This window comes from Leucopleurus acutus (assembly GCF_964270905.1).
Source record: "Leucopleurus acutus genome assembly, chromosome: 2".
In the NCBI taxonomy this organism is placed as follows: Eukaryota; Metazoa; Chordata; class Mammalia; order Artiodactyla; family Delphinidae; genus Leucopleurus; species Leucopleurus acutus.
In genome coordinates this window covers 51,427,204-51,449,856 of record NC_139143.1, presented here as the reverse complement: position 1 = coordinate 51,449,856, position 22,653 = coordinate 51,427,204, and the positions used below count along the sequence as shown (strand labels likewise).

The window sequence follows — 22,653 nt, the reverse complement described above, 5'->3', positions numbered from 1 at the left end:
TCGTATAGTCTGAAGTCAGGGAGCCTGATACCTCCAGCTCCGTTTTTCGTTCTCAAGATTGCTTTGGCTATTGGGGGTCTTTTGTGTTTCCATACGAAGAGTGAAATTTTTTGTTCTAGGTCTGTGAAAAATGCCATTGGTAGTTTGATAGGGATTGCATTGAATCTGTAGATTGTTTTGGGTAGTAGAGTCATTTTCACAATGTTGATTCTTCCAATCCAGGAACATGGTATATCTCTCCATCTATTTGTATCATCTTCAATTTCTTTCATTAGTGTCTTATAATTTTCTGCATACAGGTCTTTTGTCTCCTTAGGTAGGTTTATTCCTAGATATTTTATTCTTTTTGTTGCAATGGTAAACGGGAGTGTTTTCTTGATTTCACTTTCAGATTTTTCATCATTAGTGTATAGGAATGCCAGACATTTCTGTGCATTAATTTTGTATCCTGCTACTTTACCAAATTCACTGATTAACTCTAGTAGTTTTCTGGTAGCATCTTTAGGATTCTCTAGGTTTAGTATCATGTCATCTGCAAACAGTGACAGCTTTACTTCTTCTATTCCAATTTGGATTCCTTTTATTTCCTTTTCTTCTCTGATTGCTGTGGCTAAAACTTCCAAAACTATGTTGAATAAGAGTGGTGAGAGTGGGCAACCTTGTCTTGTTCCTGATCTTAGTGGAAATGCTTTCAGTTTTTCACCATTGAAGACGATGTTGGCTGTGTGTTTGTCATATATGGCCTTTATTATGTTGAGGAAAGTTCCCTCTATGCCTACTTTCTGCAGGGTTTTTATCATAAATGGGTGTTGAATTTTGTTGAAAGCTTTCTCTGCATCTATTGAGTTGATCATATGGTTTTTCTCCTTCAGTTTGTTAATACAGTGTATCACATTGATTGATTTGCTTATATTGAAGAATCCTTGCATTCCTGGCATAAACCCCACTTGATCATGGTGTATGATCCTTTTAATGTGCTGTTGGATTCTGTTTGCTAGTATTTTGTTGAGGATTTTTGCATCTATGTTCATCAGTGATATTGGCCTGTAGTTTTCTTTCTTTGTGACATCCTTGGCTGGTTTTGGTATCAAGGTGATGGTGGCCTCATAGAGTGAGTTTGGGAGTGTTCCTCCCTCTGCTATATTTTGGAAGAGTTTGAGAAGGATAGGTGTTAGCTCTTCTCTAAATGTTTGATAGAATTCGCTTGTGAAGCCATCTGGTCCTGGGCTTTTGTTTGTTGGAAGATTTTTAATCACAGTTTCAATTTCAGTGCTTGTGATTGGTCTGTTCATATTTTCTATTTCTTCCTGATTCAGTCTTGGCATGTTGTGCATTTCTAAGAATTTGTCCATTTCTTCCAGATTGTCCATTTTATTGGAATAGAGTTGCTTGTAGTAATCTCTCATGACCTTTTGTATTTCTGCAGTGTCAGTTGTTACTTCTCCTTTTTCATTTCTAATTCTATTGATTTGAATCTTCTCCTTTTTTTTCTTGATGAGTCTGGCTAATGGTTTATCAATTTTGTTTATCTTCTCAAAGAACCAGCTTTTGGTTTTATTGATCTTTGCTATCGTTTCCTTCATTTCTTTTTCATTTATTTCTGATCTGATTTTTATGATTTCTTTCCTTCTGGTAGCTTTGGGGTTTTTTTGTTCTTCTTTCTCTAATTGCTTTAGGTGCAAGGTTAGGTTGTTTATTCGAGATGTTTCCTCTTTCTTGAGGTCGGATTGTATTGCTATAAACTTCCCTCTTAGAACTGCTTTTGCTGCATCCCATAGGTTTTGGGTCGTCGTGTCTGTGTTATCATTTGTTTCTAGGTATTTTTCATTTCCTCTTTGATTTTTTCAGTGATCACTTCGTTATTAAGTAGTGTATTGTTTAGCCTCCATGTGTTTGTAGTTTTTACAGATCTTTTCCTGTAATTGATATCTAATCTCATAGCGTTGTGGTTGGAAAAGATACTTATACAATTTCAATTTTCTTAAATTTACCAAGGCTTGACCTGTGATCCTAGATATGATCTATCCTGGAGAATGTCCCATGAGCAATTGAGAAAAATGTGTATTCTGTTGTTTTTGGATGGAATGTCCTATAAATATCAATTAAGTCCATCTTGTTTAATGTATCATTTAAAGGTTGTGTTTCCTTATTTATTTTCATTTTGGATGATCTGTCCATTGGTGAAGGTGGGGTGTCAAAGTCCCCTACTATGAATATGTTACTGTCAATTTCCTGTTTTATGGCTGTTAGTATTTGCCTTATGTATTGAGGTGCTCCTATGTTGGGTGCATAAATATTTACAATTGTTATATCTTCTTCTTGGATTGATCCCTTGATCATTATGTAGTGTCCTTCTTTGTCTCTTATAATAGTCCTCATATTAAAGTCTATTTTGTCTGATACGAGAATTGCTACTCCAGCTTTCTTTTGGTTTCCATTTGCATGAAATATCTTTTTCCATCCCCTTACTTTCAGTCTGTATGTGTCTCTAGGTCTGAAGTAGGTCTCTTGTAGACAGCAAATATATGGGTCTTGTTTTTGTATCCATTCAGCCAATCTGTTTCTTTTGGCAGGAGCATTTAGTCCATTTACATTTAAGGTAATTGTCGATATGTATGTTCCTGTTCCCATTTTCTTAATTGTTTTGAGTTCGTTATTGTAGGTCTTTTCCTTCTCTTGTGTTTCTTGCCTAGAGAAGTTCCTTTAGCATTTGTTTTAAGGCTGGTTTGGTGGTGCTGAACTCTCTCAGCTTTTGCTTGTCTGTAAAGGTTTGAATTTCTCCATCAAATCTGAATGAGATCCTTGCTGTGTAGAGTAATCTTGGTTGCAGGTTTTTCTCCTTCATCACTTTAAATATGTCCTGCCAGTCCCTTCTGGCTTGCAGAGTTTCTGCTGAAAGGTCATCGGTGAACCTTATGGGGATTCCCTTGTGTGTTATTTGTTGTTTTTCCCTTGCTGCTTTTAATATGTTTTCTTTGTATTTAATTTTTGACAGTTTGATTAATATGTGTCTTGGCGTATTTCTCTTTGGATTTATCCTGTATGGGACTCTCCGCACTTCCTGGACTTGATTAACTATTTCCTTTCCCATATTAGGGAAGTTTTCAACTATAATCTCTTCAAATATTTTCTCAGTCCCTTTCTTTTTCTCTTCTTCTTCTGGAACCCCTATAATTCGAATGTTGGTGCATTTAATGCCTGGGACTGTCCTCAGTTCTTTTCATTCTGTTTTCTTTATTTGCTCTGCAGTAGTTATTTCCACTATTTTATCTTCCAGGTCACTTATCCGTTCTTCTGCCTCAGTTATTCTGCTGTTGATCCCATCTAGAGTATTTTTAATTTCATTTATTGTGTTGTTCATCATTGCTTGTTTCATCTTTAGTTCTTCTAGGTCCTTGTTAAATGTTTCTTGCATTTTGTCTATTCTATTTCCAAGATTTTGGATCATCTTTACGATCATTATTCTGAATTCTTTTTCAGGTAGACTGCCTATTTCCTCTTCATTTGTTTGGTCTGGTGGGTTTTTATCTTGCTCCTTCATCTACTGTGTGTCTTTCTGTCTTCTCATTTTGCTTATCTTACTGTGTTTGGGGTCTCCTTTTTGCAGGCTGCAGGTTCGTAGTTCCCGTTGTTTTTGGTGTCTGTCCCCAGTCGCTAAGGTTTGTTCAGTGGGTTTTGTAGGCTTCCTGGTGGAGGGGACTAGTGCCTCTGTTCTGGTGGATGAGGCTGCATCTTGTCTTTCTGGTGGGCAGGTCCACGTCTGGTCGTGTGTTTTGGGGTGTCTGTGGCCTTACTATGATTTTAGGCAGCCTCTGTGCTAATGGGTGGGGCTGTGTTCCTGTCTTACCAGTTGTTTGGCATAGGATGTCCAGCACTGTAGCTTGCTGGTCGTTGAGTGAAGCTGGGTGCTGGTGTTGAGATGGAGATCTCTGGGAGATTTTCACCATTTGATATTATGTGGAGCTGGGAGGTCTCTTGTGGACCAGTGTCCTGAAGTTGGCTCTCCACTGCAGAGGCACAGCAGTGACTCCTGGCTGCAGCACCAAGAGCCTTTCATCCACACAGCTCAGAATAAAATGGAGAAAAAGTAGAAAGAAAGAATTGGTAGAAGTAGAAAGAAAGAAAGAAAGAAAGGAGGGAAGGAGGGAGGGAGGGCAGGAGGGAGGAAAAAAGGTAGGAGGGAAGGAAGGAAAGAAAGAAGATAAAGTAAAATAAAGTTATTAAAATAAAAAATAATTATTAAGAAAAAAAAATTCAAAACAAAATGGTCGGACAGAACCTTAGGACAAATGGTGGAAGCAAAGCTATACCGACAAAATCTCACACAGAAGCATACACATACACAGTCACAAAAAGAGGAAAAGGGGAAAAAAATCATAAATCTTGCTCTCAAAGTCCACCTCCTCAATTTGGGATGATTCGTTGTCTATTCATGTATTCCACAGATGCAGGGTACATCAAGTTGATTGTGGAGCTTTAATCCGCTGCTTCTGATGCTGCTGGGAGAGATTTCCCTTTCTCTTCTTTGTTCTCACAGCCCCCAGGGGCTCAGCTTTGGACTTGGCCCTGCCTCTGCGTGTAGGTCACAGGAGGGCGTCTGTTCTTCGCTCAGACAGGACAGGGTTAAAGGAGCCGCTGATTCGGGAGCTCTGGCTCACTCAGGCCGGGGGTGGGAGGGGCACGGAGTCTGGGGCGGGCCTGCGGCGGCAGAGGCCAGCGTGACGTTGCACCAGCCTGAGGCGCGCCGTGCGTTCTTCCGGGGAAGTTGTCCCTGGATCCCAGGACTCTGGCAGTGGCGGGCTGCACATTCTCCCCGTAGGGGGGTGTGGATAGTGACCTGTGCTCGCACATGGGCTTCTTGGTGGTGGCAGCAACAGCCTTAGCGTCTTATGCCCATCTCTGGGGTTCGCGCTTTTAGCCGCGGCTCGCGCCCGTCTCTGGAGCTCCTTTAAGCAGCGCTCGACCCTCCCCTCGCGCACCAGGAAACAAAGAGGTAAGAAAAAGTCTCTTGCCTCTTCGGCAGGTCCAGACTTTACACCGGACTCCCTCCCGGCTAGTCGTGCACTAACCCCCTGCAGGCTGTGTTTACGCCGCCAACCCCGGTCTTCTCCCTGTGCTCCGAATGAAGCCCGAGCCTCAGCTCCCAGCCCCCGCCCGCCCCTGCGGGTGAGCAGACAAGCCTCTCGGGCTGGTGAGTGCCGGTCGGCACCGATCCTCTGTGTGTGAATCTACCTGCTTTGCCCTCCGCACTCCTGTTGCTGCGCTCTGCTCCGCGGCCTCGAAGCTTCCCCCCTCCGCCACCCGCAGTCGCCGCCCGTGAAGGGGCTTCCTAGTGTGTGGAAACCTTTCCTCCTTCACAGCTCCCTCCCACTGGTGCAGGCCCAGTCCCTATTCTTTTGTCTCTGTTTATTCTTTTTTCTTTTGCTCTACCCAGGTATGTGGGGAGTTTCTTGCCTTTTGGGAGGTCTGAGGTCTTCTGCCAACTTTCAGTAGGTGTTCTGTAGGAGTTGTTCCACGTGTAGATGTATTTCTGGTGTATCTCCAAGCATTCTTTAGAATCTTAATAAGTTAGGGTATTTCTAGGGGGCATCAGAGTGTGAGATAGTGCTGCTGGGAAATCAGAAATATAAAGGTGACAAAACTATTACAAAATCACTGCACAAAGGAATAATGAGTTTTATGGCAAATAGCATTTTTTAACATCTTTATTGGACTATAATTGCTTTACAATGGTGTGTTAGTTTCTGCTTTATAACAAAGTGAATCAGTTATACATATACATATGATCCCATATCTCTTCCCTCTTGCGTCTCCCTCCCTCCCATCCTCCCTATCCCACCCCTCTAGGTGGTCACAAAGCACCAAGCTGATCTCCCTGTGCTATGCGTCTGCTTCCCACTGGCTGTCTATTTTACTTTTGGTAGTGTATATATGTCCATGCCACTCTCTCACTTTGTCCCAGCTTACCCATCTCCCTCCCCATATCCTCAAGTCCATTCTCTTGAGGTCAGTGTCTTTATTCCCGTCTTACCCCTAGGTTATTCATGACCTTTTTTTTTTCTTAGATTCCATATATATGTGTTAGCATACAGTATTTGTTTTTCTCTTTCTGACTTACTTCACTCTGTATGACAGACTCTAGGTCCATCCACCTCACTACAAATAACTCAATTTCGTTTCTTTTTATGGCAGAGTAATATTCCATTGTATATATGTGCCACATCTTCTTTATCCATTCATCTGTCGATGGACACTTAGGTTGCTTCCATGTCCTGGCTATTGTAAATAGAGCTGCAATGAACAGCAAATAGCATATTTTTTGTGAGCACTATCAAATTCTAGATAAGTAAGGAAGAGGGCAGTTAGGAATAAGCTTCTAGCCTTTTCCCGATACCAGCCATTCCCTGCCACAAGCCTCTAACCTGAGGCAGAAGTACACACATTTAAAGTAGGGTCCATATTTCTGCTTCTTCACCACAGAGCACAGATTAGAAATCCTTAGAAGGTCACGAAGTTTACTTCTCAGTTGTTGAATTTTGATTTGGTTCTTTTTAAAAACTTCTGAGCCATTTTTTATTCCTTGGCTATTTGGGGTCTTTTGTGTTTCCATACAAATAGTGAAATTTTTTGTTCTAGTTCTGTGAAAAATGCCAGTGGTAGTTTGATAGGGATTGCATTGAATCTGTAGATTGCCTTGGGTAGTATAGTCATTTTCACCATGTCGATTCTTCCAATCCAAGAACATGGTATACCTCTCTGTCTGTTTGTATCATCTTTAATTTCTTTCATCAGTGTCTTATAGTTTTCTGTATATAGGTCTTTTGTCTCTTTAGATTGGTTTATTCCTAGGTAGTTTATTCTTTGTTGCAGTGGTAAATGGGAATGTTCCCTTAATTTGTGTTTCAGATTTTTCATGATTAGTGTCATTAGTGTCTAGGAATGCAAGAGATTTCTGTGCATTAATTTTGTATCCTGCTACTTTACCAAATTCATTGATTACCTCTAGTAGTTTTCTGGTAGCATCTTTATGATTCTCTGTGTATAGTATCAAGTCATCTGCAAACAGTGACAGTGTTATTTTGTCTTTTCTGATTTGGATTCCTTTTATATTTTTCTCTTCTCTGATTGTTGTGGCTAAAAATTCCAAAAGTATGTTAAACAATAGTGGTGAGATTGGACAACTTTGGTTTGTTCCTCATCTTAGAGGAAATGGTTTCAGTTTTTCACCGTTGAGAATGACGTTGGCTGTGGTTTTGTCATATACAGCCTTTATTATGTTGAGGTAAGTTCCCTCTATGTCTACTTTCTAGAGAGTTTTTGTCATAAGTGCGTGTTGAATTCTGTCGAAAGCTTTTTCTGCATCTATTGAGATGATCATATGGTTTTTCTCTTTCAAATTGTTAATATGGTTTATCACATTGATTGATTTGTGTATATTAAAGAACCCTTGCATTCCTGGGATAAACCCCACTTGGTCATGGTATATGATCCTTTTAATGTGCTGTTGGATTCTGTTTGCTAGTATTTTGTTGAGGATTTTTGCATCTATGTTCATCAGTGATATTGGCCTGTATTTTTCTTTCTTTGTGACATCTTTGTCTGGTTTTGGTGTCAGGGTGACGCTGGCCTAGTAGAATGAGTTTGGGAGTGTTCCTCCCTCTGCTATATTTTAGAAGAGTTTGAGAATGATAGCTAAATGTTTGATAAAATTTGCCTCTGGAGCCATCTGGTCCTGGGCTTTTGTTTGTTGGAAGATTTTTAATCACAGTTTCAATTTCAGTGCTTGTGATTGGTCTGTTTATATTTTCTGTTTCCTCCTGGTTCAGTCTCGGAAGGTTGTGCATTTCTAAGAATTTGTCCATTTCTTCCAGGTTGTCCATTTTATTGGCATAGAGTTGCGTGTAGTAATCTCTCATGATCCTTTGTATTTCTGCAGTGTCAGTTGTGACTTCTCCTTTTTCATTTCTAATTCTATTGATTTGAGTCTTCTCCCTTTTTTTCTTGATGAGTCTAGTTAATGGTCTATCAATTCTGTTTATCTTCTCAAAGAACCAGCTTTTGATTTTATTGATCTTTGCTATTGTTTCCTTCATTTCTTTTTCATTTATTTCTGATCTGATTTTTATGATTTCTTTCCTTCTGGTAGCTTTGGGGTTTTTTTGTTCTTCTTTCTCTAATTGCTTTAGGTGCAAGGTTATGTTCTTTATTTGAGATGTTTTTTGTTTCTTAAGGTAGGATTGTATTGCTTTAAACTTCCCTCTTAGAACTGCTTTTGCTGCATCCCATCGGTTTTGGGTCGTGTGTTTTCATTGTCATTTATTTCTAGGTATTTTTTGATTTCCTCTTTGATTTCTTCAGTAATCACTTCGTTATTTAGTAGTGTATTGTTTAGCCTCCATGTGTTTGTATTTTTTACAGATTTTTTCCTGTAATTGATATCTAGTCTTGTAGTGTGGTGGTCAAAAAGATACTTGATACAATTTCAATTTTCTTAAATTTGCCAAGGCTTGATTTGTGACTCAAAATATGATCTATCCTGGAGAATGTTCCATGAGCACTTAAGAAGAAAGTGTAATCTGCTGTTTTTGTATGGAATGTCCTATAAATATTAATTAAGTCCATCTTGTTTAATGTATCATGTAAAGCTTGTGTTTCCTTATTTATTTTCAGTTTGGATGATCTGTCCATCGGTGAAAGTGGGGTGTTAAGGTTCCCTACTATGATTGTGTTACTGTCGATTTCCCCTTTTATGGCTGTTAGCATTTGCCTTATGTATTGAGGTGCTCCTATGTTGGGTGCATAAATATTTACAATTGTTATATCTTCTTCTTGGATGAATCCCTTGATCATTATGTAGTGTCCTTCTTTGTCTCTTGTAATTGTCTGTGTTTTAAAGTCTATTTTGTCAGATATGAGAATTGCTACTCCAGCTTTCTTTTAATTTCCATTTGCATGGAATATCTTTTTCTATCCCATCACTTTCAGTCTGTATGTTTCCCTAGGTCTGAAGTGGGTCTCTTGTAGACAGCATATATATAGGTCTTGTTTTTGTATACATTCAGCCAGTCTATGTCTTTGGGTTGGAGCATTTAATCGATTTACATTTAAGGTAATTATCGATATGTATGTTTCTATTACCATTTTCTTAATTGTTTTGCATTTTTTATTGTAGGTCTTTTCCTTCTCTTGTGTTTCCTGCCTAGAGAAATTCCTTTAGCATTTGTTTTAAAGCTGGTTTGGTGGTGCTGAATTCTCTTTGCTTTTGCTTGTCTGTAAATGTTTTAATTCCTCTGTCTAATCTGAAGGAGATCCTTGCTGGGTAGAGTAATCTTGGTTGTAGGTTTTTCCCTTTCATCATTTTAAATATATTGTGCCACTCCCTTCTGGCTTGCAGTGTTTCTGCTGAAAGATCAGCTGTTAACCTTTGGGGATTCCCTTGTATGTTTTTTGTTGTTTTTCCTGCCTTTAATGTTTTTTCTTTGTACTTAATTTTTGATAGTTTGATTAATACGTGTCTTGGCATGTTTCACCTTGGATTTATCCTGCATGGGAATCTCTGAGTTTCCTGTACTCGATTACCTATTTCCTTTACCATATTAGGGAAGTTTTCAACTCTGATCTCTTCAAATATTTTCTCAGTCCCTTTCTTTTTCTCTTATTCTTCTGGGACCCCTATAATTCGAATGTTGGTGCATTTAATATTGTCCGTCAGGTCTCTGAGACTGTCCTCAATTCTTTTCATTCTTTTTTCTTTATTCTGCTCTGCCATAGTTATTTCCACTATTTTGTCTTCCAGGTCCCTTATCCATTCTTCTGCCTCAGTTATTTTGCTATTGATTCCTTCTAGAGAATTTTTAATTTCATTTATTTTGTTGTTCATCATTGTTTGTTTGCTCTTTAGCTCTTCTAGATCCTTGTTATACATTACTTGTGCTTTCTCCATTCTATTTCCAAGATTTTGGATCATCTTTACTATCATTACTCTGCATCCTTTTTCAGGTAGACTGCCTATTTCCTCTTCATTTGTCTGGTCTGATGGGTTTTTACCTTGCTCCTTCATCTGCTGTGTGTTTCTCTGTTTTCTCATTTTGCTTAACTTACTGTTTTTAGGGTCTCATTTTCACAGGCTGCAGGTCATAATTCTCAAGTTTTTGGTGTCTGCTCTCAGTGACTAAGGTTGGTTCAGTGGGTTGTGTAGGCTTCCTGGTGGGGGGGATTGGTGCCTGTGACCTGGTGGGTGAGGCTGGATCTTGTCTTTCTGGTAGCAGGACCCCATCCGGTGGTGTGTTTTGCGGTGTCTGTGAGCTTATTATGATTTTAGCAGCCTCTCTTCTAATGGGTGGGGTTGTGTTCCTGTCTTGTTAGTTGTTTAGCTTAGGGTGTCCAGCACTGTAGCTTGCTGGTCATTGAGTGGAGCTGTGTCTTAGCGTTGAAATGGAGATCTCTGGGAGAGCTTTTGTCATTTGATATTACATGGAGCCAGGTGGTCTCTGATGGTCCAATGTCCTTAACTCAGCTCTCCCACCTCAGAGGCACAGGCCTCTAACCCAGCCAGAACTCCAATACCCTGTCAGCCACACGGCTCAGAAGAAAAGGGAGAAAGAAAGAAAGAATAAAATAAATTTATTAAAATAAAAGAATTATTAAAAAGTAGAAAAATTAAAAGGTAATAAATAAGAAAAGAAAAAAATAAATAAAAATGGACAGACAGAACCATAGGACAAATGGTAAAAGCAAAGCTATACAGAGTAAATCACAGAAAGAAGCATACACACTCACAGAAAGAGAAAAAGGAAAAAAATATCTGTATCTATATCTATATATATAAAAAGGAAGAGAGCAACCAAATTAATAACCAAATATACCAATGATAATAAGCTCTAAATACTCAACTAAGATAAACATAAAACCAGGAACAAATTAGATGCAGAAAGCAAACCTCAAGTCTACAGTTGCTCCCAAAGTCCACTGCCTCACATTTGGGATGATTCATTGTCTATTCAGGTATTCCAGTGATACAGGTATATCAAGTTGATTGTGAAGATTTAATCCACTGCTCTGGAGGCTACTGGGAAGAATTTCCCTTTCTCTTCTTTGTTTGTACAGCTCCTTGGCCTCAGCTTTGGATTTGGCCCCACCTCTGTGTATAGGTCGCCGGAGGGCATCTGTTTTTCACTCAGAGAGGACAAGGATAAAGGAGAAGCTGATTCAGGGGTTCTGGCTTACTCAGGCCAGGGGGAAGGAGCGGTACAGAATGTGGGGTGAGCCTGCAGTGGCAGAGGCCAACATGACGTTGCAACTGCCTGATGTGTGCCATGTGTTCTTCTGGGGAAGTGGTCGCTGGATCACGGTACCCTAGCAGTGGTGGGCTGCACAGGCTTCTGGGAGGGGAGGTGTGGATAGTGACCTGTGCTTGTACACAAGCTTCTTGGTGGCTGTAGCAGCGGCCTTAGCAGTTCATGCCTGTCTCTCGTGTCCACACTGATAGCCGCAGCTCACACCCATCTCTGGAGCTTGTTTAGGCAGTGCTCTGATTCCCCTCTCCTTGCGCACCCCGAAACAATGGTCTCTTGCCTTTTAGGCAATTCCAGACTTTTTCCCAGACTCCCTCCCTGCTAGCTGTCGCACACTAGCCCTGTTCAGGCTGTGTTCATGCAGCCAACCCCAGTCCTCTCCCTGGGATCTGACCTCCGAAGCCCGAGCCTCAGCTCCCAGCCCCCGCACGCCCCGGCGGGTGAGCAGACAAGCCTCTCGGGCTGGTGAGTGCTGGTCAGCACAGATCCTCTGTGCGGGAACGTCTCCACTTTGCCCTGTGCACCCCTATTGCTGTGCTGTCCTCCATGGCTCTGAAGCTTCCCCTGCCCCCCGCCGCCCCCCATCTCCACTAGTGAAGGGACTTCCTAGTATGTGGAAACTTTTCCTCCTTCACAGCTTCCTCCCACTGGTGCAGGTCCCATCTCTATTCTTTTGTCTCTTTTTTCTTTTTTCTTTTGCCCTACCCAGGTATGTGGGGAGTTTCTTTCCTTTTGGGAAGTCTGAGGTCTTCTGCCCGTGTTCAGTAGGTGTTCTGTAGGAGTTGTTCCACATGTAGATGTATTTCTGATGTATTTGTGGGGAGGAAGGTGATCTCCACATCTTACTCTTCCACCATCTTGAAGGTCTCCTCTAGAGAGACTTTAGATCAACCACAGATATAATGCACTAGATTGTAAATACCTGTACAACTTTAATAAATGGAAATAGCCTTTTTTGCTATTAGGTATTGATGTTGATATTATTATTCTCCATAGGTAAAGGAATATAGAAAGAGTAAAGACATTGGGGACAGGAAGACTGGATTCTAATTCAGTTTTAACTTTTACTGTCTGTGAGATACTGGGAAATTACTTAACCTCTCACTTTACTCATCTATAAGTACATATAATAACATCTATTTTATAGGGTTGTTGTGAAAATGAGAATTTGCATCTATTAGAATGTGTAACAGATGGTTCATACTCAGTGAATCCTTCTAATAAAAATTTCATCTTTCTGTACCTGTTATTAATAAACATTTGACATATGAATACGTTTGTAACAGTTTCAAAAATGTTAAATAATAGATGAGAATTGCTATCATTTTTATCCTATGAGGGAGTTTTTCGGCATTTGAAAACCCATGTGGTATTAAATTTCTAGGATATGGAAAAATAGCATAGATGATTTGGGGAGTATGTACTATTATATATGATAATTATTGAAAAGTTCTCTTTAGTGGGGAAAGCTAAATTGGATTTTCAAGAACATTTGCTTATTCTCTTTCAGGCTCAGATATCATTTGTCTCTCTCTCTCTTTTTTTTTTTTTAATGTGGATGTCTAGTTTTTCCAGCACCATTTGATGAAAAGGCTATCTTTTTTTCAAGATTGGATTGGATTTTCAAGAACATTTGCTTATTCTCTTTCAGGCTCAGATATCATTTGTCTCTCTCTTTTTTTTTTTTTTTTAATGTGGATGTCTAGTTTTTCCAGCACCATTTGATGAAAAGGCTATCTTTTTTCCATTGTATTGCCTTAGCTCCTTTGTAAAAGATCAGTTGACTATATGTGTGTTGGTCTATTTTGGGGCTTTCTATTCTGTTCCATTGATCTATTTGTTTATTCTTTCATCAATGCCATACTGTTTTGATTACTGTAGCATTATAGTAAGTCTCGATGTCAGGTAGCATCAGTCCTACAAGTGTATTCTTCTCCTTCAACATTATGTTGGTTATTCTGGAGTCTTTTGTCTTTCCATATAAACTTTAGAATCAGTTTGTTGATATCTACAAAATAACTTGCTGAGATTTTGATTGGGATGGCCTTGAATCTGTAGATCAATTTGGAGAGAACTGATATCTTGACAATATTCAGTCTTCTATCCATGAACATGGAATATTTCTCTTTTTATTTAGCTCTTGATTGCTTTCCTTCATCAGAGTTTTGTAGTTTTCCTTATATAGGCCTTGTACTTTTTTTTAGATTTATACCTAAGTTTTTCTTTTTGTGTGTGTGTGGGCGATGCTAATGTAAATGGTATTGTGTTTTAATTTCAAATTCCACCTGTTCATTGTTGGTATATAGGAAAAAGATTGAATTTTGCATATTAAACTTATAACCTACAACCTTGCTATAATCACTTCTAATTCCAGGAGTTTTAAAAATCAATTCGCTTGGGTTTTCTACATAGTCAATCATGTCATCCGTGAACAGAGACAGTTTTATTTCTTCCTTCACTATCCATACATCTTATATTTCCCTTTCTTGTCTTATTGCATTAGCTAGGACATCCAGTACAATGTTGAAAGAAGTGGTAAGAGGGGGCATCCTTGTCTTGATCTTTTCAGGAAAACTTCTAGTTTCACACCATTAACTATGATATTGGCTGTAGAATTTTTATAGGTGTTCTTTATCCAGTTGAAAAAGTTTCCATCTATTTTTAGGTTGCTGAGAGTTTTCATCATGAATAGGTATTGAATTTTGTCAAATACTTTTTTGTGTCTATTGATATGATCATGTGATTTTTCTTCTTTAGACTGTTAATGTGATGGATTACAATAATTACTTTCCAAATGCTGAACCAGTCTTCCATACCTGGGATAAATCCCATGTGGTTGTGGTTACAATTCCTTTTATACATTTTTGGGTTTTATTTGCTCATAGTTTGTTGAGAATTTTTATATCTTTCTTTATGAGAGACATTGGTCTGAAGTTTTCTTTTCTTGCAGTGCCTCTGTATGGTTTTGTTATCAGGATAAACCTGGCTTCATAGAATGAGTTAGGAACTATTCTCTCTACTTCTGTCTTCTGGAAGAGATTGGAGAACATTGGTATAATTTCTTCCTTAAGTGTTTGGTAGAATTTACCAGTGAATCCATCTGGGCCTGGTGTTTTCTGTTTTGAAAAGTTAAACTTTGACTCAATTTCTTTATAAACATAGGCCTATTAAGATTGTCTATTTCTACTTGTGTGAATTTTGGCAGATTTTGTCTTTCAAGAAATAGGTCCATTTCATCTAGGTTTTGAAATTGTGGGCTTAGAATTGATCATAGTGTTCCTTTATTATTCTTTTAATGTCCATATGATCTGTAATGAACTTCCTTCATTCAATTATGATATTTATAATTTGTGTTCTCTCTGTTTTTTTCTTATTTAGCCTTGCTAAAGGCTTATCAATTTTATTGATCTTTTCAAATTTTGATTTCATTGATTTTCTCTATTGATTTTCCATTTTTAATTTTATTCACTCCTCCAGTTCTTAAAATTTTTCTTCTGCTTACTTGGGATTTAATTTGCCCTTCTTTTTCTAGTTTCCTGAAGTAGACACTTAGATGATTGATTTTAGGTCTTTCATATATATGTATGTATATATGTATATACACACACACACACACACATATATGTTTCAGTGCTGTAAATTTCCCTCTAAGCACTACTTTCACTGCATCCCGCTAAACTTTGATAAGTTGTCATTGCATTTTCATTTAGTTCCAAATATTTAAAAATTTCTCTTGAGACTTCTTGTTTGACATTTATGTTATTTAGTAGTTGTTTAATCTCCAAGTACTTTGTGATTTTTTTTAGCTATTATTCTGTTACTGATTTTTAGTTTAATTCCATTGTGAGAGTAGACATTGAAGTTTTGTTCCATGTTAGCTTAAGAATAATATGTATTCTGCTACTGTTGGATGAAGTAGTCTGTAAGTGTTAATTATATCTAGTTGACTGATGGTGCTGTTGAGTTCAACTCTGTCCTTACTGATTTTCTGCCTACTGCATCTGTTCATTTCTGATAGAGGGGTGTTGAAGTTTCTAATTATGATAGTGGATTCTCTCTCTTTTTTTATTTGGCCACAGCGTGGCATGCAGGATCTTAGTTCCCCAGCCAAGAATGAACCTGTACCCCCTGCAGTGGAAGCATGGAGTTCTAATCACTGGACCGCCAGGGAATTCTCTGAATTCTCTCTCTCTTTCTCTGTTTTTTTTTTTTTTTTTTTTTTTGGTGGGAGGAGTGCATGTGATTTTTGGTTGTAATATAAGGCAATATGCCTTTTTTTAAGCACTCATTTTTTTTATGATTGATAATTTCATGTATGTAGAATAAAACTTTGGCAATTCAGAACCCTTCTGAATATAGAAGGCATTTCTCTTCGACTTGAATAAAAATTACCTTGAAAGATTTTATATGCTTCTCTGCCTTTTTAAACAAGGTATGCTCATTATTCATGACTTCACCTCTTCTTGATGCTGTGTTATTAAATCTGGACATAAATTACTCTGTTGATAGAGTGATATCTTCAGAAACTGTTGAATGCTGTATAACTTTTGCTCCTATATCCCACTATTGCTGGTCCTTATGAGTCCACTTTTATAATTTTTTTCTGCCTTCTTACTTTTAGACTCACTTCTCAGTATTGTCAGTATCTTAGCTTCTTTTTAATTAGTTATGGACTTTTTTTTCTTTTTTTTGCGGTACGCGGGCCTCTCACTGTTGTGGCCTCTCCCGTTGCGGAGCACAGGCTCCGGATGTGCAGGCTTAGCGGCCATGGCTCACGGGCCCAGCCGCTCCGCGGTATGTGGGATCTTCCCGGACCGGGGCACGAACCCGTGTCCCCTGCATCGGCAGGCAGACTCTCAACCACTGCACCACCAGGGTAGCCCAGTTATGGACGTTTTAACAAGTTAAGCAAGTCTATTAAAATTATGAAAGGTAGGAGTAACTTATAAATGTGGGCCTCTCCTAAGATTAAACAAAAATGCTTGAGCTTTAGATAAAGATTTTGTAATCGTTTCAGTTGCTCAGAGAACTTTGTGAGTTTCTGCTTTCCCATTCTGTTTTGGTGAGTAGAATCATTTGAGAACTAATATCCAGTTACGTGAAGTGTTTAATAAAGTCTTCTACCTGTTAATACTTCTTATGTGCATGCAAGCTATTAGGCTAATAGAAACTTTTAACATTGTCACATATGGTTTTAACAAATAAATTAAAATTAATATAAGTAGCTTGCTGGTTATTGCTTTGGATCCAAAGGATTTTGAAAACTGCTCTGGAAATGTTATACCAAAAAAAGACTTTCATTGAACAGTAACAATAAAAACAAACACATTTAGATAATGCAAACATCTTGCTCTGACTTCACCTTTCTAAGGCAGGTCTTGCTTATCACCTAGTACAAAGCCTGATTGTGCGCCTAGAAAGCCTGCAGTCCTGATTTACATTTTTCCCAAGGGCTTGGTAAACCCTGTAAAGCAGGGACTGCAAAGAAGTCCTAACCAAGCTGCAGTGACATTTTAAAGCATGATATAAACTTCTCAATCATTCTGTGCCAGAGAGAGGAAAGGATCAAAAAAGGAAAAGCCTCATGATCAAAGAATGTTTCTGGTATGCATGTTACTTCCTTTCAACTGGAATATTTTCAATTAGTCTCAAGGAAACAGTGAAAACAATTTACCTGGATCCTATATTACAGGCTTATTTTAAATTCATTATGAATTTTTTTTCCAGGTGGAGCACCATTATTCCCACAAGTTCACAGTAGTGGTGTTACGTGCCACAAAAGTAACAAAGGGGGCCTTCGGTGACATGCGTAAGTGCCCTTATTTGCTTTTCTGTTGAAAATACGTAATTATGATTCACTCTTCAGTTGCCTGAGTTCCTTGACAAACCTGGGGCTGTCCCTTTTTCATATGTGATAATCTTTGTCTACATCTTTGAATGATAACATTTTGAATGGTTCTCTGATGCTCTTTTATCTGTCAGAATAGTGTTTTACCTTGACTTTACATTAATTGGGAGTACTTGGGATCAGATAAAATGACTGTCCTAGGACAGAGTTTTGGATTTCAAGGACATTTCCATTCTATTTTGGAAAGATGGCTGAGTTAAGACTTTAAACTAGCTGCCTCTGTGAGGTATTGTGCCTTTGGATTTTTAAAAAATGCAGTTTAATTCTTATGGCTTTAAGTGTGTTCATTATGTGTGCAAATAGCTATAGAAACTGGTGTGGGACAGCTTGAAATGATATGAACCAAAGCCTGAGGATAATGTTGAATTAATTTGGTGGCAGTATCCTTCTACGTTTTAAAATGCAGTTTTCCTGGTTAATCTTACCATGCAAATGACTAGGGGTCGTGGAGCTGGGAATACAAAGAAGGATGGATAAGTATTGTGATAACGCATTGGGTAAAGTTGTAGATTATTGCTAAAATATGGGAATGGCCATTTACCCCTCAGGACGGGTTTGGGGGAAAGAATGGAGATTGCAATTTACCAGTCTGGGGAACAGGGAAGTCTTTCTGGCTGAAATGGCATTTACACTGGTTCTTGAAGGAAGAAAATCTTAGTGCCGAGAGCAGGGAGAATCCCAGGCAGAGAAAACAGCATGTTCAAAGGCGAACGAAGGGCAGATTGCTTGTGAGGTCCCAAACTGTTAGAGACACACAGCAAAGGTGAAGGAGGACAGGCACTCATACAACAAGACTGAGATTTTATCAGAAATGCAGTGGGAAGAATTTGATGGCATTTGAGTCACAAGTCACAGGATTGGCTCTTTATTTAAAAAAATATTTGTTCTGGCCATAGTATGTTAAATATATTGGAGGTGACTATAGTGTATGCTTTTTATATTTAAGAATAGGAGGGAAAGCAGAAACTAACACACCATTGTAAAGCAATTATACTCCAATAAAGATGTTAAAAAAAAAAAAAGAATAGGAGGGACTTGAGCTTGTTGAAATTGCAATGAAAATGGGCCCATAGAGAGAGGTTAAATATTAAGGAATGAAGAATTTGGGCTCTGGGCTCAAGCCTTCAGTGAATGAAGGGTGTCCAGGAAGTTGGTAAAAGTTGGAAGGAGGGGGCCGGGAGGTGGAATCTAATGGTAAGAGTTTTTGATGAGCAGTGCTTCTCAGGAGAGGTGACGGGAGCAAGGACAATTTCTTCACATCTAGTCTGGACCAGGGGTTTATTTTCTAAATTTTATCTCATACATCAATCTACCCCATTTAATCACTCCTTTGCCAAAGCTTTTCTTAAGTTATTCTTTTGCTTTTTATAATTCTTTGCATTTTCATCAATTAAACGAGAGTTCACTGGAGAAAGGCTCCTGTGAAAGAGAAGCCAGGGACTTCCCTGGTGGCACAGTGGTTAAGAATCCGCCTGCCAATGCAGGGGACACGGGTTCAAGCCCTGGTCTGGGAAGATCCCATATGCCGCGGAGCAACTAAGCCCGTGCACCCCAACTACTGAGCCTGCGCTCTAGAGCCTGTGAGCCACAACTAGTGAGCCCATGTGCCACAATTACTGAAACCCACACACCTAGAGCCTATGCTCTGCAACAAGAGAAGCTGCTGCAATGAGAAGCCCGCGGATCGCAACGAAGAGTAGCCCTTGCTTGCCGCAACTAGAGAAAGCCTGCACACAGCAACGAAGACCCACCAGCCAAAAATAAATAAATTTATTTTTAAAAAAAAAGAAAAAAGAGAATCCAAATTGGAAGCCATACACTACCAAATGTAAAATAGATAGCTAGTGGGAAGCAGCCTCATAGCACAGGGAGATCAGCTTGGTGCTTTGTGACCACCTAGAGGGGTGGGATAGGGAGGGTGGGAGGGAGATGCAAGAGGGAGGGGATATGGGGATATATGTATACCTATAGTTGATTCACTTTGTAATAAAGCAGAAACTAACACAATATTATAAAGCAATTATACTCCAATAAAGATGTTAAAAAAAAGATTAAAAAAAAAAGTGGTACCCCCCATGACCTTGAGAAAAGCACGTGCCTTAAAACTCTAGAGGTTGTACTGTTAGTAAAGCCATTCATAATTCAACTAAAGGCTGTGTCAGTGATTCGCCAACCATGCAAGTTACTGACCTTTGACTATCAGTGCAGAGCTCTGTCTTAGAGAGAGAATGGTGTTTACCATGCTTGAGGTGAGTCCTATAGCAAGTCAAATTCTACTCTGAGTCACCTTCAACTGGTCTGGATCTGAGTTCTTAGCTACTTTCCCCATAGGCCCCAGGCGCTTTGCCTGTGCTTATGTATTGTAATTAGGACAAGGAAGAGAGTAATGCTGCAAGTGTCATTTTAAATCTATTTGAGTTGATATTGATAATATTACTTAAAAAGGAACATGAGATATTAATTCATCTAATGAAATAGGGAACAGGTACGTTTTAGATCCCCACAGTGTACACAACACAGGTTGGACCCTTGATTTCCAAAAAGCTTTCTTTTTATGTTTTTAATTTTTATTCTTTTGGCTACACCTCACAGCTTGTGGGATCTTAATTCCCAGACCAGGGATTGAACCCTGGCCCCGGCAGCGAGAGCACGGAGTCCTAACCACTGGACTGCCAGGGAATTCCCGAAAGCTCCCTTTTTAAAGTGAAGGACGCTTGGAAGGAATAGCCACTGGAGATTAATCACTGTTGGAGAAAGGATAGTGTTGTGACATTCTGTTGACATTTCTATTCAGCATTTGTAATTTGATTTTATTTTTCTTGAATTAAATTTTTTTTTGGGGGAAGGAGATCATTGCCAACCCTTGATATCACCTTCATGAGTTTACAGGCAATCAGGAGGAGATAAAAAGAACAAAAGAGAGTCTTAGAGAAATAAATTCCATGATAAGGTTGGTAAGAAAAAGTAGAGGGACAATATACAATGCCAAACGATTTTATTTTTGAGAAGTTGTAGGTGATTATAGTGGGAAAAGGCATGGGTGTTAGCTGTCACTTTTCTAAGAGGAGTTTTGATGATATTACTTGATGAGCTTGATCTATACAGATTACCAAGTAAGCAGAATTTGGGATGTTTGTATACAGAAGTTCTTTAAAGATAGACAAGGATAGAACGGTAAGCAATGTCCTAAGATCTGAAAAGGATGATAGAAAATTACCCTCTCTTCTGTTGTTGACAGTGTCTACATTTATTTAAAAAGGCAAATTTCCATAAAGTTTTGCATATTGGTAAAGAATGACAGATTACTATTTGGTTTTTCAGCTTTACCTGTGTACGTAGGGGCTTTCTCAAGGGTGCCACATGAATCAAATAGTTGACACCTATATCTGCTTTACTTTTGAAAAAAATTTTTTGGCTACACTGTGCAGCTTGTGGGATCTTAGTTCCCTGACCGGGAATAGAACCTGTACCCCCTGCCGTGGAAGCCTGGCGTCTTAACCACTGGACCGCCAGCGAAGTCCTATATCTGCTTTTTTAAAAAATATAATACCAAGATTATTTTATTTTTATTATTCATCCTATTCTAACTAGCTTCTTTTAGAAATACCATACTGCATTGCTAGAACATCATAATACAGTCAGCAGCACCCCATAAACTATCTTTAGAGGAGTCAGAGCTGACATTTGAATCATAACATCTCACTCATTTCCTGGTTTTCACCTCAGAGCACTGGGCAAGCCAAGAACAAGACAGCCCCTTCCCAGACATCCTTGCTAATCTCAGTTTGTTCAAATGTATCATGTACGTTTGTTCCCATTGCCCTGGTGCCAGCCCTTCCCTGTATTCTTATGCTCACATCATATGAAGAGGTAGTTTGAAGTTCAAATTTGCATCTGACTCACCATAGTCTTATTTTAAAAAGAAGTAGTTTGCATATACCCATATGAATATAGTGTACTCTTTCCCTCATGTACATAAATATACTCTTCCTCTCATATACATAGATATATCCTAAATATTTTAATATGGTTTAATGCTCCCTCAATTTACTAATCTGTGATTTTATTTAGGACATTTCTAAGAACCCAGGCAGGGTAACTCTACATACCCTGCTTTTCATTACTCTAATATTGTGAATACTATTTCCCTCTCCCCTGCAAAGAGCTTTGGTTGAGTTGTGTACTATAAGTGTGTTGACTGCAAGAAGTTTGGATAAATGCTTATTGTTACTGAGAACCTGGCTGTTCTAGTATTCTTTTCTGAATCAAACATTTCCCTGATGTCAATTGTGACTGAACATGAATTTTGGTTTACTAAACAAAGGAAGTTTAAATTGTCATCTTTCACATATTGTCAAAGAATGTAAGTACAAAAACAGGGTGATTCAAACAGAATGGAAGACTTTTAAAATATTCTAGACCACCTGACTTCTGGTGGGGATTCAGGAAGAACCTTGGGTTTGTACCCCCTCGTGGTCTTGAGGAAGGAAGAAACACACTGGCTTCACTCCTACCTTCAGGGGTGATGTGGAGTCGAGGATGAATCAGCATCAGTACTGATGCGGGACTTGTGATCTGGGGGATGCACGTGGACCATGTGGAGCATCTGTAAGATTGTTCAAACTAAACATGAAAGTTCGTTTACAAATTGTTTTTTTTTACTACCTATTTTTACTACCTATTCATGTATAAACCAGGCATCAGATACTAATTATTTGCAAGTGTTCGATTCTTTTTGAATCATTCTGTGTTCTTTTTTATGTCTTTCAGTCCTATGGAGTAATTACTGTAAGAGTTCACACATCACTGTGTAGTGAAACGAATATTCTCCACATTACTCAGGTCCATGAAATCTCACCTATATGATTTTTCTAAATCGCATTAATTTTTCTAAATCGCATTAATCGCATCTATTCACTAGAATAGGTGGGGGAGTGTAGGTGATCTCCCCTTCCCCAGGGTCCTACAGGTATTCTAGGCACTTAGAGTTGCCTGTAAATTAGGAGTGGGTCCTGCCATAAGCCTTGGTGGCTGCTATCATTGGCATTCAACCTTTGGCTAAATGTTGTTTGCATGGATCCTGGCTTTCCACTTTTGGCAAGCACTGGGACAGCTCTCAGAGTAGTCTTCCCAGTGATCACATGCCACGCCAGAGAGACTCTACCCCTGAGCTCAAGGCAGCGGTGCTTAGAGTCCAGACTCCATGACCATCCTGTAGTCATCACGCCACCCACAGTGCACCAGAAGCATGACTTTCCAACACTTGTAGAAACTTAAGAAAACCCAAACACATTTGAGTTTTAAGAAAGTAGCCCTGTTACCTCCAGTCTTGTCTCTCCAAAGCAGCAGTCTCAAATCCCCTCACCTCGAGACCATCCAGAGGATTAAGCCTCTTCAAAGGACATGACTCTCAACACAAAGTGTTAATAATTCCCTGGGAAAGGAAGTTAG

At 39.0% G+C, this 22,653-nt stretch overlaps 1 protein-coding gene across 1 annotated transcript in view; it reads left to right on the top strand.

Annotated features, from left to right (window-relative positions):
* Nucleotides 1-22,653, top strand: part of PLA2G4A (phospholipase A2 group IVA) — a 137,160-nt gene that overhangs the window by 5,564 nt on the left and 108,943 nt on the right. Inside the window, exon 2 of the mRNA XM_082833494.1 lies at nt 17,022-17,103. Coding sequence (XP_082689620.1) covers nt 17,022-17,103 — 82 coding nt within the window. The remainder of the gene's footprint in view (nt 1-17,021; nt 17,104-22,653) is intronic.